Source organism: Leopardus geoffroyi, chromosome B3 (genome assembly GCF_018350155.1).
Source record: "Leopardus geoffroyi isolate Oge1 chromosome B3, O.geoffroyi_Oge1_pat1.0, whole genome shotgun sequence".
Classification (NCBI taxonomy): Eukaryota; Metazoa; Chordata; class Mammalia; order Carnivora; family Felidae; genus Leopardus; species Leopardus geoffroyi.
Genome location: NC_059337.1, coordinates 81,448,285 through 81,464,971, shown reverse-complemented (window position 1 = coordinate 81,464,971; position 16,687 = coordinate 81,448,285). Strand labels below are relative to the sequence as shown.

The following is a 16,687-nucleotide window of genomic DNA, read 5'->3' as shown; positions in this document are numbered from 1 at the left end:
TGACCAGTGTCACACACAGGCTATTTGAAAGTACCTCACTTCAAGCCTTCAAAGGCCTTTCACTTCCCACCCCAAAAATGTCCTACTTGATGCCAAAGCACAGGACGCCATAGGACTCCACTGGGACTCACTCACAGATCTTGGAAATATAGGTGAGTTCCCATCTACAGAGGTAAGTCTTTGGACAATGGGAAAAGGACCATTAAATAAATTCTTCCCCTTTCCAAGGTGCCTGGGTGGCTCAGTTGGTTAAGCATCTGACTCTTGATTTCAGCTCGGGTTATGATCTCACAGTTGTAGGACTGAGCACTGTGTCAGGCTCTGAGTTCACAGCACAGAGCCTGCTTTGGATTCTCTCTTTATCTCTCTCTCTTTCTCTCTCTCTCTCTCGCTGTCAAAATAATAAACATTTTTTAAAAAATTCTTCCCCTGGGGGTGCCTGGGTGGCTCAGTCGGTTAAGAGTCCGACTTCAGCTCAGGTCATGATCTCACAGTCTATGGGTGTGAGCCCTGCATCGGGCTCTGTGCTGACAGCTCAGAGACTGGAGCCTCTGAGCCTTCAGATTCTGTGGCTCCCTCTCTCTCTCTGCCCCTCCATCACTCGCACTCTCTCTCTCTCACACACAAAATTAAATAAACATTAAAAAAAAATTTTTTTTAATTCTTCCCCTTGCCTCCCATATACATAACCCCATGCAGTCGAGCAATCTGTCACATTTAAGTGACAGCCAGCTTGACAGAAGTTGCATATTAGCTCTCCATCCTTGCCTCCTTCCTCAGTCTGGATTTCCACTTCCTAATAAATTAGCAGTGCATAGGGCTTTGCTTTCTGGGGAACCCAGTTCAAAAGAAAGTTTGTGGTTTATATCCTGCAAAGGAAATCTCAAAGTCCATTAAAATGCAATCTGCTATTTCTGCTTTCTTTTCCTTAATTGGAAGACCACAGAGAAGCAGAATAAAATCAAAACCTTACCGTCACTGCTTCCTCATTCACCACTTCTCCTAACCCATTACAATACCAATATCCAGAAAAAAAAAAATCTCAAGTAAGATATTTGTTTTAGTGTTTATGAACTCTTTTAGCTTGGCAATGAGGACGACAGTCAGAGGAAAGAGTGATGGTGTATACTTACTAGTTCCTTCTCTTTTTCCAGGTTGTTCATATTCCCAACACTGGGATTCTGAACACTGCCCTTTCCATTACAGCTCAAATTCAGGCCTTACAGGACTCTACTGCTTATGAGTAAACACAGTAATATTCAACATTTCAAAGCTACCATATGAGGCAAGACTGGCACTGTCCTTTCATATTGAAACAACTGGAACAATCAACTTACTCCACATAATTCTCCAAAGCCAAGCCATACAGATCCTTTCTTTTTTCCTTTTTCTAAGAATGGGGGAAAATGTAGCATAAGACAACCATTCAGATATATCACAAAGATTAACAAAGATAATGTCTTCAAACTGCTTTTATTATTCATAAAAATGTATGTGTTTGCAAATTAAGTTGCTCATATACCCAAAACAGAAAGTAGAGTATACAACTAACGTACAAGAAACCTGACAGGAGAGATTATGTTCTTTATTCAACTAAGATTAATTGCATATCTACTATATACCAAGCATCAGAGAAACAAACCAGGCAAGAAAGCCTCTGCTCTGTGCACATAGTATCATAGTAGGGGAGATTTAAAAAATTAGACAGATAACACAAAAACTCTATTCTGCAACTGAAATAAGGAGTCTGAGGAGTCAAAGAAGGAAAGCTTCATGCAAGAAAAGACATTAAAACTAAGACCTGAGGAGTAGAAACTGGAGGGGGACGGGGAGGGGGGAGAAGACAGTAAAGGTGGAAGGCATTTCAGGCAGAGAGAATGAAAATGGAGAGACCTGGGCACAGAGCTTGGCATGTTAGAAATAGAGGTCACTGTGACTGGTGTTCACTGAATAACAAAACAAGCTTGTTGGAATTGGGACTGTAGAGGTAGACAGAAGGTGGGGATCAGATCATACAGGGCTTTACAATACTGGTAATGTTACAAATGGTAATACTGGGGCACCTGGGTGGCTCAGCTGATTAAGCCTCCAACATCGGCTCAGGTCATTCTCTCAGGGTTCCATGAATTCGAGCCCCACATTGGGCTTTCTGCCGTCAGCATGGAGCCTGCTTCAGATCCTTTTTCTCCCTCTCTCTGCCCTTCCCCTGCTCACATGTGTGCGCACTCTCTCAAAAATAAACATAAAAGGGGCGCCTGGGTGGCGCAGTCGGTTGAGCATCCGACTTCAGCCAGGTCACGATCTCGCTGTCCGTGAGTTCGAGCCCCGCGTCAGGCTCTGGGCTGATGGCTCAGAGCCTGGAGCCTGTTTCCGATTCTGTGTCTCCCTCTCTCTCTGCCCCTCCCCCGTTCATGCTCTGTCTCTCTCTGTCCCAAAAAATAAATAAACGTTGAAAAAAAAAATTTTTTTAAATAAACATAAAAAAAATTTTTTTAATGGTAATATTGGTAATGATAACATTAAGGATTTTAAATGTATTAAGTTCTCTTCCTTTTCGTGAGATGAAAATAAAATTTAGATTACAATTTCTAAATTGTAGAGCAGTGACGTTTCTAAGCTGAAACGTAGACAAGGCTTAGAACTAAATTACTAAATCTCCCAATGAAACTTCACTATTCGGTTTTCCTCCAGTAATGATAGCTCTTTTAGCAAATAGAATTACTGGGTCGATATTACAGACACTATTCAAGAAACTATGTATTCAAGACACTATTCAAGAAATAGAGCAAGTCTATTTAATATATTTTTCTAATTTTTTTCATTGTAGTAAAATATACATAAAATTTACATCTTAACCATTTTTAAGCCTACAGTTCAGTGGTATTAAATAGATTCCAAATGCTGTCCAACCATCACAACTATCCACCTTCAAAACTTTTTTCATCTCATAAATACCGAAACTATTACACAGTATCTATCCATTCTCCCCTCCTCACCAGATCGTGTCAATCATTATTCTACTTTTTATAATTCTGACTATTCTAAATGCCTCGTATAAGTGGAATCATACAGCATTTGTCTCTTTTGTGACTGGCTTACTTAGCAAGTCTTCATGATACATCCATGTTGCAAAATATGTCAGACTTTCCTCGTTTTTTTGTGTTTTTTTAACCATAATGAGATAGCATTTTATGCCCTATTTAAAGAGGATGTGGATCCATAATGTCTCTTATATACAATGAACAGAGCATAAGTTGATGCAAACATTTTGGAAAGTAATGCAAACATCACAAACCCATGGCCTGGATATTACAGTCCCAGGTTCATATCGAAAGGAAATTTCTCCTGATGTGCAACAGAAAACAATGCCTAGAATGTTCATAGCAGTCTTGTTCACAGTGGCAAGAACCTTGAGTAGAGGGAGATGGGGGGACAGAACGGTGGTACGGTATGAAGAATGATGGTCTTCCAAAGATGTCCAAATTCTAATCCCTAGAACTGTTATTAACAGCTTATTATAAAAGAATATCACTCAGATGATTGGTTGGTTCTCAGTGTTGTGGGCAGAGAAAAGAAGAGATGTGGGCAGTGGAAAATTAAATTAAATTAAAAGGATATAACTCAGAAATAGCGGGATGGATGAGACATATAGGACAAGATATGAGGAAGAGCAGAGAGCTTCCATGACCTCTCCAAGGACATATGCTCCCCAAATCATGTGTTCACCAACCGGGAAGCTCCTTCCTTCCTTTTTAAGACTGAATAACGTCCATTGCACATACATACCACATTTTGCTTATCTATTCATGAACCGATAGAAATTGGGTAGCTTCCACATAATGAAATAATGAACAGTCAATTCATAATAATAGTAGTAGTAGTAGTAATAGTGTATAATGCTGCTATGAACATGGGTGTACAAAATCTAATTTTGACAAACATAATCTCATTTCAATCCATTACCCTGTATGAGTACATACATACCATATACACAAAATCTAGAGTTGAGGTCCAGAAGGTAAGTGAAAAAGATGACTTAATTCATTATTTTTTTCCTGTAGCATATCTAATTTCTTCTCTAAGTTAGCCTCACCAAATCTAGACTGTCAAAACTTTTCACACCTTTTCGTATAATGTTATTATTTATGGCTTTTTGCCTTTTCCTATAGAGTCTCCAACCCACATATGAATATTTCCTACATCTTCTACCTTCAAAACTTATTTTTCATCCTGCTTTCACCAAACTACTTTCCTAAATACTTTATTTTCTGTTAACATCAAAAAAGAAAGAAAGAAAAGAAAGAGAAACAAAGAGTGAAAGAAATGATGACATTTATGATATGTGAATTATATCTTAATCAAAAATAAAAATAAAGCGTCATTCTCATGTAAAAAAAGAAAAATAAAAAATAAATAAAAGTAATATGTTTTGTTAAAGTGCCCCTAAAAGGTTTCTAAAGTACCCAGTAAATTATTAAAGTAACTATGAATCAGCAATAATGAAGTCTATTTTAAAAAGCAAAAATTTGGGGCGCCTGGGTGGCTCAGTTGGTTGAGCGGCTCAGCTCAGGTCATGATCTCACAGTCCATGGGTTCGAGCCCCGTGTCGGGCTCTGTGCTGACAGCTCGGAGCCTAGAGCCTGCTTCAGATTCTGTGTCTCCCTCTCTCTGACCCTCCCCTGTTCATGCTCTGTGTCTCCCTGTCTCAAAAATAAATAAAACGTTAAAAAATAAATAAATAAATAAATAAATAAATAAAGCAAAAATTTTACAAGGCCCATAAATAAACAGTATTAAAAATAAAATTGCAAGTTAATCCTTCCACTACCAACAATAGCAAGTTCTTTTAATTTTTTCTTATCTGAGAGAAGATACTGAAAACATGAAAATAATTTTGAGAAACACTGGGAATGATCAGAAGATTAGGAAATAAGAAAAAAAGTTGTGTTTGTTTTTTTTTTTTTTAACTTGGAATTAAACTAGTACAGACAAATGTGAAGTACAAACAGCCCTAAAAAGATATGGCCACATTACAAATGTTCCACCCTACTGGTCTACATGTAATCATAAGGACAGTTCTCTGATCTAACTCAAAAAGTGAAAGGCATAGAACACCCATTTGTCTTATGGCAGGTGCTAATCATAAACACAAAGATTTATGGCCTGTTGAAACAATTTCTTTGCTATTAATAAGATAATTTCTTATTGTATTGTGTTTTCTGCAGTAGAGAGTGTAAGAGGATAAATTAACATGATAAAATATAGAAATGTCAAAATGATGCCAATTAGTATAATAGTGTCAGGTTTATCTCAGATTCAAAACATAATTTATAAGCTGGGGTTTAAGAATCCACATTCTTTTAAGTGAATGATGCCTTAATCGCTCAATTTATTTTTGGGGTGCCTTAAGATCAGCTTGTCAACACAAAAGAAGGGTTCTTTTAAGGCTTTCCAAGATTTCTAGTATCTCATCTTTACCAGAAAGCCTGTTTAATGGCAGCCAATTTGCAAACATCAAATTTAAGATTACAGCTTCAGTAAAACAAGAAGAAAGAAATTAAAGTTCACTTCAAGTATTTATGTTGGCATAGACTGGACAGACTACTTAAGAAATAACTGACACCAAGGGCTCCATTTCACCATTATTCATGTGCTGCATGCACCAGTTTTCACATTACTTTAATCAAGAGACAGACGTAATAAGTCTATCATTTAAAGTACACAAATTCATTACTCCCTCTTTGTGAAAGAAATTTGACATCTTGGCATATGTCACATATCTGCAAACCAAGTATGCATTCCACTAAAAGGACAAAGAACAAAGAAACTAGAATAACTTAGCTTTGTAAGTTATATAAAATAAAGCATTTTCACGAAACAAGAAAATAACTAAGTGGGTGCTTACAAAATAAGACTGCTGGGGTCAATTTTATCATCACTAGATATTCAAGTTTCCTACAATTCAGAATTTAACATTGTAATTGACTCCACAACTAAAGCACAAACAAAAACACATTCAACAATAGTAGACGATGTCTAATTAACTAACATTTAATAATGAAATACAAAATACTTGTATTATTTACATAGATAATCCAATAAATACCTATGGTAAATATAATCATTGTGTCCTAGATCTATGGAAAATAAAAAAGCCCAATAAGAAATGAAAAGAAATTAGTCAATTATATACTTATTATAATTAGAAATAAATTTTAATAAACCAATTTCCAATACTTTTTTTTTTTTAAGTAGGCTCCATACCCAATGTGGGGCTTGATGCTCTACAAAATGAGCCAGACAGGCGCCCCTTTCCAAGACTTCATTTTCTCATCACAGCATTTCTTGTTCTTCATGCTTTATATTTGACAGCTTTGGAAGAAAGTGTAATACCAAGCACAGTAAATATTAAAGATTTACTAAAAAAATTACTCTGTCCTATTGACAGCAGTGAAGGCTGGGAAAAGAAACTAATGTTTTCAGGGTTTTTTCAACTACTTTAAGACAAACATGACAAAAATCTGATTAGAAAAAATAATTTTCATGTCTCCCAACACAAATACATACCTTCTATTCAAATACTCCCATACATCCACATATTTAACATAAAGAGATAATGATGATGACTGACCATGTGCCAGGCACTGTTTCAAATGCATTACACTGAACAGCAATTTCTGACCGAGTGATTTCTCACAGCAACTCTGGTAATTGCTCACCTGACTTTACATATGGGGCAGAGGTGAGGTACAAAGAGGTTAAACAATTCACCCAAAGCCACACAGTCAGTCAGTGACAGCTAGGATTCAAACCTGGACAGTCAGGCTTCATGTCTGATTTCAGAATTACTATACTGCACTGTGTATAACGTGCACATGGTACATGGCACAATGCCTGACACTCAGGAGGTAATTTAAAAAGTCTAACTATTACCATACTATCTATCTCTTCTTCACTTACCCTGTGATAATTCTGGATTTCCTTTCAGATTCATCATCTTTGGAATTGAAGGGCCATACACATCCACATCTAGTAAACCAATGGCCTTTGACTGTAAGGAAACAGAATCTACTGTAAGATTATTTCCACTCTTCATCAAAGGTAACATATATAGCAATAGTAAATCTGACTATAAAAAAAGAAAATTTACAAAAAAATTCCAAAATCCTAACCTAAATTTTCAAAGCAGCAGTAAGGTAAAAGCTTATCAACTACTTAGATAAATACTTTTTGTTGGTTTACTAATTTCTTCTAGAAAACTGACAAGAGAAACCCCCTACATACACTTTACACATTGTGGTTCAGATCTCCCATATAGTCTCAAGTAGACTAAAACCTCTTTGATCTGAAGACTAACAAATTACACACAATGTTAAAACAAGGACTTACAATGGCAAACAAAACCACAGGAAGATGGAGCATTAACCCTTAGAAAGCCCATCTAACACAACCAAGAATAACAAAATGAAAAAAAAAAAAAAATCATGGGAATAAGACTATAATAGTGCAAGTGAGAAATTCTGATGCAGATCCAGCATGGAAATGCTAATGAGGGTAGTGGCAGACATAATGCGGAGACAACTCCTTACACACAAGTCACAGTTAAACATCCAAGCTCTTCTGGAGAATTCATAAACAACTAAAACTGTTTTCCTTTGATGACCCATCTAGCTACCCGAGGGCAGAATATTCTGACTGGTCTCTAGGTGCCAGTTCATCAGCAACACAGCCAAGTAAAGGTAAACAAAATTCACTATTCCCAAGTATGTCTTTTTTTTTTCTCCCCCCACCTATTTCTCTTTTGATACGTTAAATCAATCTGTTACTGGTTTTTCCATATATAAGCAAACAGAATGCTAATGCTAACTATGCGTCCTTAAGTTACGTTTCACCAAGACTCAGAACTCTCCTCCCTCTTTCCCTGTACCCTAGCAAGGTAAAATTCTTAACCTCTCAAAAAAAAAAAAAAAAAACTCTCATTTTTAATTAAATAATCCCCCATCTTCCATGTTATCTACCAATTTCCAGACACAAAATTACTTTTTAAACCTTGCTGTCTGGTTCCTATTAATACATAAAATAAGGTACATTCAACATTTATGTCCCTAACTTTATACTGACTCAAACTGCAGTTCTAAGAAAATCATTTAATGTCCCTGTATGACTCACAGAGCCTAGAGGACTAAGGATTAAAATCTGCCTCTACCAAAATCTCAGCTTACTGTAAAATAAATGAGAAAAGCATTAGCTTTAAAAAGGTAGGAACAGTCAATGAGAAATTCTGACCTGTTTTCAACTCCTTTTTAAACCACAAACAAATTAATTTAAACAAAACAGAATTAAATTTACTATGGATAAAAAGATTTTCAAATGAGAGAGACTAAAACCTTAAGAAATGTAGCTAATTGTCAATACTATTATTCAAGGGTCTGCTAATGCTATAACCATTGAGGTGAGGAAGCTGAAGGGATTCCATTTTAGAAAGACTCCATTTTTTGGCAAAAAAAAGCCAAAAAAACACCAAAAACAAAAACCAGACACTTAGAAAGGCTCCATTTTTCTGATAGGCCCCATTTACTCATGATCCTTATTTGTCTCTGAATAAGCCAAAGAAGCTATGTCGTCACTTTAAGGAAGAAGCAAAAAAGTTAATCATTCTCTGAGTTTTGTCCTAGGCCCCAAACCGGATAACATCTCAGAAGAGCTGGATCCCAAATATGTTCCAGGACATTAGCTTTCAAGAAACCTCAGCTGAAACTGGCATCAGTACTGCTACCTTCAGTAATTTATGAAATAACACCTATTACTCACTTGACACTTGTCTTTGATTGGACCCTATGCAGGATCCCCAAAGGAACACGTACCCTAGATCCCCTTCCCATATATAAACCCCTAACCCCAAGCAACAATGAGACTCATTCTCCTTTCCTTTCCTAATCTCCCAGACCGTCTGTTACTCTCTGTCACTCATGCCATTCAATAAACTCTGCTTTCACTTTCTCCAGCTCACACTTGATTTCTATCCTGTGCAAAGCCAAGGACCCTCTTAGCTGGTCTTATAGGGAAGTCCCCATTCTGGTCCTTGGACCCAGCCAGGCACTGCCGACATCAATATCATCCTAGAATTTTACCTCTTTTCCATGTCTTTTCTCATGGTACGCACAATACTAAAAACTACTACATAATAATAAATGTCAATAAAAACAAAAAATAATCTGGTATTTTTTCCCTCTCCTATTTAATGTTTAATGTTATTTACAAGTTTTATAAAAACTTGAAAAGGTTAGGTCCCAGGTTTCAAACTGATCTCCTAAAAGTAAAGTGAAATAACTTAGTTTTTTAAGTTTGGTTTCATGAAACAAGGAAACAACTAAGTGGGTGCTTGCAAACTAAGACTGCTGGGGTCAATTTTTTCATCACTAGATTTTCAAGTTTCCTTCAAAATGTTAAGCAGAATCAACTATTTGTCCTGTCTCCCAGAAGAAAACCATGCCTGTCTAAAGGTGAACCCTTGGTATCAAGGTTCAAGACAAAACTGAGGATCTGCCATAATATTTACTATGGTAGAAACAGATTTTACGCATACCTAGGTGGCTGTTAATATGTATAATCACATATGAATAAAGTGAGCAGGGGCACCTGGGTGGCTCAGTCAGTTGAGTTTTGGCTCTGGATTTCAGATCATGATCTCATGGTTCATGAGTTCAAGAACTATGTCAGACTCTAAGCGTGGAGCCTGCCTAGGATTCTCTCCCTTTCTCTCTGCCCCTCCCTCTCCCCCCACCTCACTCTCTCAAAATAAATAAATAAACTTAAAAAAATAATAAGGGGCTGGTAGGGAGGGAGATTACAAGATTTTAGAGTTCCTCTGTTTCCGAGAAAATGGAATTAAGGGTAACAGAGAATCTTCTAGGGGTGCCTGGGTGGCTCAGTCAGTTAAGCATCTGACTCTTGATTTCAGCCAGGTCATGATCTCCTTCATAGGATTGAACCCCACATCAGACTCTGAGCTGACAGCCTGCTTGGGATTCTCCCTCTCGCTCTCTCCCTGCCCCGCCCCCACTCGCACTCTCTCTCAAAATAAACATAAAAAAAAAAAATCTATGTGCTAGGTTTTCTGCATACTCTCCCTAGGAATAGTTACTCACTGACCTAAATTTAGTACCAAAGTTGACATACATCAAAAAGGAAACAGAGGAGATGAAGGTATGAAGGTCAGAGAAAGAGAGGAAAGAGGAAGGATGAGAGGGACAGAGGCAGAGAAGGAGGGAGGGAGAAGAAGATTGAGGGAAATTAATCAGCAATTTTTATTAAGAACCTGGATAAACTAGGCCTCTACAGGCTAGTGGCTGTAGAATTAGAATTTAGAGTTCTATGGACAAATCAGAATTTAGAAATTTTAGAAAAATTTTAGAAGTCAAAAAAATAACAAAAAAAAAAAAAAGAAAATTTTTAGAAAGCATGCCATCCTAAATTACCCAAATATAAACTTCCCCTAATTATACCTCCCCAATGCTTGAATTCCTTCTTGAAGCCAGGCACCCTAAACATTTTATTTACATTTCTCACTGACTCCTCACAGCAGTCGTGCAAGGTGGTATTATGCTCACTTAAAGATGAGAAACTATAACCAGAACTTTAACATGATCTGAGTACAAAAGACTTAGCAGGGGACAACATACTTTTCCCTAAAGGGCCAAACAGTACTATTTTAGGCATTGTGAATCATATGATCCACAACTACTCAACACTACCACTGTAGCATCAAAGCACAGACAATATGTAATGAATGAGCATGGCTGTGTTCCAATAAAACTTTATTTACAAAAACAGAGAGGATTTAGTCCACAGGTCAGTTTGCCAAATTTGATTTAGAAAATAAGCTTTTTCATAACCAAGTTATTCAATCACCCAACAATCTAATTTGGGTTTTGCCAAGAGCAGGTAGGACATAGTCGTCTCTTTTAGTGTCAGAGGAACTATCTCAGTAAAGATTTAGTTCCATATCCTTAATTGGGTAGTTTCTAAAAACAATAAAGAGCACACTTTTCATGCGGTCTCACTGGAACTAAGCATGTCTTGCTTAGACTTTATATATCATGAATAAAATTAGTGTCCATTAAACAAAAATGTCAAGCCTATACTAAGTAAAACATATCATTCTTAGAACTGGCGTAGCTTCTGGACCAGTAAAATTACCATAGCTACAGAAATTAGCTTAAATTTTCAACTCTAGAATTCAATAATGTTCAACAGGTGCCAAATAAACTGTATTTGTTTTTCATAATTTACTCCATTATTTTTAAACAGGTTCCTATTATAGATGCATAAATAGTCTTTCAATTTAAATTTTCAAAGACAGTTCTATATTGTAGGAACATAAATGAGCAAGATAGAAGGCTATAAATAGATATATGCTGCTGGGTGTCTAACTAGCTAAATTTTATGAATCCTTTCCACCTCACTCCTCCTAAAATAATTACATTTAGTCAAGAAAGCTCCAATTAGGACTTCTCTTACACTTAATTTCAGCAAGGCTTAAAAGAATAATCATTACAAAAGCCTCACCACATACACAACAGATAAAATGATCATTAACAAAAATAACTATAAAGTTACTACTATAAAACATGATTACCCAATCTTTAATGTCACCATAAATGTATGCTGGTACCTAATATTATATTCTTTTTCTGATTATCCTGCAGTTCACAAACTCTTAGCAGATGCCGTAAAACAAGACAGATAGATTTTGGGATTTGTTTCTTTATAATTCATAATACCCTGTGAAAGCTAAAAGGTAGCAGACTTGCTAAGTGACTATACTGTTTCATTACTACTGCATGAAAGCCGCAATTTGAGAGCCTACAAGTCCTATTTTCTTGTGTTGGGTTTCAAAGGCACCTGAACAACAGTTTTGATACTGCCTTGTTCTTTCAGTGGAGTTTATATTAAAGATCCTGAAACTTCATGACATGTTTCTTCTATCTATGTCATCTGCTAAGAGAGCCCACCAAAACAACATTTTAGAAGGATCTCACCCAATTATTTCTAAGTGAACACTCATTTAAGACTACAACTTACCTAAAGTTTATCCTTCCCATTGAAGTATCCAGTTAAGAATCCTATGATTCCCTGCACATTACATTCTACATAATCTTGGACTGGCATTTGGGATTTAGAGTTGAGTCAAGGTTCTTTCCTCTCTTTCTGCCTTGCTTTAAGTCAAACTGCCATTCATAAAAATTTCAATCTCTTGGTAGAGAAAAATATGTTTCTTAATTCTATTAGCTAAGATTAAATAAGAATTTGATTAACAGGCCAGAAAGGAGTGACAGGATATATTCAATATGCTGAATCAGAAAAATATGCAGCCAAGAATTCTTTTTCCAGCAAGGCTGTCCTTCAAAATAGAAGAAGAGATAGTTTCCCAGAAAAACAAAAGCTAAAGGAGTTCATGACCACTAACCCAGCCCTGTACAAAATGTTAAGGGGACTCTCTGAGGGGAGAAAAGATGAAAAAAAAAAAAAAAAAAAAAAAACAGACCAAAAGCAACAAAGACTAGAAAGGACCAGAGAGCACTACCAGAAACTCCAACTCTACAGGCAACATAATGGCAATAAATTCATATCTTTCATTATTCACTCTAAATGTCAATGGACTAAACACTACAATCAAAAGGCAGAGGGTGACAGAATGAATAAGAAAACAAGACCCATCTATATGCTGTTTACAAAAGACCCATTTGAGACCTAAAGACACCTTCAGATTGGAAGTAAGGGGATGGAGAACCATCTATCACGCTAATGGTCACCAAAAGAAAGCCGGAGTAGCCATACTTATATGTGACAATCTAGATTTTAAAATAAAGACCATAACAAGGGATGAAGAAGGGCATTATATCATAATTAAGAAGTCTAACCACCAAGAAGACCTAACAATTGTAAACATTTATGCTCCAAATGTGAAAGCACCCAAATATATAAATCAGTTAATCACAAACATACAGAAAGTCATTGATAATAATCCCATAATAGTAGGGGACTTCAACACTCCATTTACAACAATCGACAGATCATCTAAACAGAAAATCAACAAGGAAACAATGGCTATGAATGACACACTGGACCGGATGGACCTAACAGATATATTCAGAACATTTCATCCTAAAGTAGAATACACATTCTTCTCAAGTGCACATGGAACATTCTCCAGAATAGATCACATACTGGGACACAAATCAGCCCTCAACAAGTACAAAAAGATAGAGATCATACCATGCATATTTTCAGACCACAATGCTATGAAACTCAAAATCAACAAGAAAAAATTTAAAAAGACAACAAATACTTGGGGACTAAAGAACATCCTACTAAAGAATGAATGGGCTAACCAAGAAGTTAAAAAGGAAATTAAAAAGTACACAGAAGCCAAAGAAAATGATAACACCACAGCCCCAAACCTCTGGGACGCAGTAAAGGCAATCATAAGAGGGAAGTATATACCAATCCAGGACTTCCTAAAGAAGGAAGAAAGGTCTGATACACAACCTAACCTTACACCTTAAATAAAACTCAAAAACAGCAAAAGACGAGAAATAACAAAGATTAGAGCAGAAACAAATGCTATCAAAACAAAAACAAAAACAAAACAAACAAACAAACAAACAAAAAACAGATCAATGAAACCAGGAGCTGGCTCTTCGAAAGAATTAACAAAATTGATAAGCCTCTAGCCAGTTTGATCAAAACGAAAAAGGAAAGGACCCAAATAAATAAAATCAAGAATGAAAGAGGAGAGATCACAACCAACACAGCGGAAATACAAACAATAGTAAGAAAATATTATGAGCAATTATACATCAATAAATTGGGTAATCTGGAAGAAATAGACAAATTCCTAGAAACATACAAACTACCAAAACTGAAACAGGAAGAAATAGAAATTTTGAACAGACCATAACCAGTAAAGAAATCAAAATAGTAATCAAAAAGCTCCAAACAAACACGAGTACAGGGCCAAATGGCTTTCCAGTGGAATTCTATCAAACATTTAAAGAAGAGTAAACACCTACTCTTTTGAAGCTGTTCCAAAAAAAAAGAAATGGAAGGAAAACTTCCAAACTCATTCTACGAAGCCAGCATTACCTTGATTCCAAAACCAGACAAAGATCCCACTAAAAAGGGGAACAAAAGACCAATTTCCCTGAGGAACACAGATGCAAAATCCTCAACAAGATACTAGACAACTAGATCCAACAATACATGAAAAAAATTATCACCACGACCAAGTGGGATTTATACCTTGGATGCAGGGCTGGTTCAATATCTGCAAAACAATCAATGTGATTCATCACATCAGTAAAAGAAAGGACAAGAAACACATGATCCTCTCAATATGCAGAGAAAGCATTTGACAAAATATAGCTTTCTGTCTTGATAAAAACCCTCAAGAAAGTAGAGAGAGAAGGATCATACCTCAAGATCTTAAAAGCCACATGTGACGGACCCACCACTAATATCCTCAATGGAGAAAAGATGCAGACAATGTACTGAGTATGGAAAGAGCCCAAATGTCCATTGACTGATGAATGGATAAAGAGGAGGTGGTATATCTATACAATGGAGCATTACTCAGTGATAAAAAAAGAATGAAATCTTGCCATTTGCAACTACATAGATGGAACTAGATGGTATACTGCTAAGCAAAATTACAGAAAGACAAATATTGTATGACTTCACTCATAAGTGGAATTTAAGATACAAAACAGATGAATATAAGGGAAGGGAAGCAAAAATAATATAAAAACAAGGAGGGGGACAAAACTTAAGAGACCCTTAAACAGAGAACTGAGGGTTGCTGGTGGGGGTGTGGGTGGGGAGATGGGTAAGGGACATTAAGGAAGACACTTGTTGGGATGAGTCCTGGGTATTATAGATAGGGGATGAATCACTGGAATCTACTCCTGAAATCATTTTTGCACTATATGCTAACTTGGATGTAAATTTAAAAATAAATAAAAATTTTTTAAAACAATTAAAAAAAGAATTTGATTATAAGATCTAATGGTTAGATAAGAAAACAATTGCCTACTATTTACCAAAGGACGATCTAAATCTTCAAGTTCAGTTAAGAAAGAGGAACAAGGACAACATAAAGAAAAAAGTTCACCTGGCTGGATGGAGCATAAAAAGAGATAGGCTCATGAAAAATACAAAAGAATCTCAAATTATTAACTACTTGCTTGCAAAAGAACTGGGAAAAAAAAATTAGAGAAATAATAGATTTCAAATTAAAGAATTTTAAGGCAGGAAGAAACCTAAGAGATCATCTTAGTCTTCTGTCCACTTTTTAGTGATGAAGAAACACACCAAGGGATAATGCCACAGCTGGGCCTAGGATCCAAATCTCTCTCCACCATAAGCCTAAATGCTAACAATCACCAGCCATTCCCCTTTATCTCTCCCATCTCCTCTTCTACTCCTCCCCCTTTTCACTCCACTCCACATACTTCCCCTGTGCAGTGTCTTAACCACACCAGGTACGCACCTGCCTTTTGCAGCTGTTCCTTCAGCCTAGAATTCTGTTCACTCAAGTACCTCCCTGGTTCTCTCCATCACTTCCTTCAAATCTTAAATCAAACATCACTACACAGTGAGGTCTTCACTGACCACCCTATCTAAAAATGCAACTCCCTCATCATTATATTGGATATGTCCCATTCCCTTCCTGCTTTTTCTTTCTTCTCAACAGCTATACCAATATTTAATATACTGTATATTTACTTGTCTTGTTTATTATGTCTCCCCAGCAGAATGTTAATTCCATTAGGGTAAGAATTTTTGTATGTTTTGTTCCTGTACCTAGTACCTAGAACAGTACACAGTCATGCAGATACCATGCTCCACCCCCAAGAAATTCTGATTCAGAAGGTCTAGATTGGGGTCCAACAAACTGCATTTGTAACACTAAGGTATACGATGACTACAAAGTGAAAAACAGTAATATTGGTAATACAGGAAAGACCAAGACAAAATTTTGTTGTAAGGGCCCAAGCCTTGGGACCAACAGGATTATGGTAATGGTAATTTACAGTAATCAACAGTAACATTGAAGAGTTTAAAAAAAAATACACACACACACACACACATATACATACATACATATAAAACAGTGTTTAACATTCTGCCATATGGGTGAATAGTCACATATTGCATGGGACATATGTATATAAAAATCATTCGTTATTTATCTGAAATTCAAATTTAACTGAGTGGGTGTCCTATATTTTTATTTTCTAAATCTAGCAACCCTACCTTGGCATCTCTCCTCAACAGTGCAGTTGTAATGATTCAGATGAAACATACATACATTCATGCATGCTCAAAACCCTCATTACGCCCCCAATCTCCCCTCATTTCACTCATGTAAAAACCAAAGTCCTTATAACAATTCAGACTCCATATAATCTAGCCAGTTCCCCACCCCCTATCTCCCAACCCTGTTAATTTTCATCACATTTTACTCCACTCCACTTCTTACTCCAAAAGCCAAGTATCTTTTTACTATTCTTTGAATAGAAAGCTAGACATGCTCCTACTCCCTAGCCCTTAAACTCGCTGTTCCTTTTGCCCGACATTCTCTTTCCTCATATAGTCATAAGTCCATTCTCTCATCTCCTTCAAC

General features: G+C 36.4%; 1 protein-coding gene across 2 annotated transcripts in view; it reads right to left on the bottom strand.

The window, feature by feature from the left end:
• The window catches only part of NUBPL (nucleotide binding protein like), a 222,916-nt gene that overhangs the window by 169,410 nt on the left and 36,819 nt on the right, over window positions 1-16,687 (bottom strand). The window contains exon 4 of one of the 2 annotated variants that reach the window (XM_045450635.1): window positions 6,961-7,051. In XM_045450635.1, the coding sequence (XP_045306591.1) occupies window positions 6,961-7,051 (91 nt within the window). Of the gene's footprint in view, window positions 1-6,960; window positions 7,052-16,687 lie in introns of those variants that run through there. The other variant, XM_045450636.1, reaches the window with a different exon arrangement.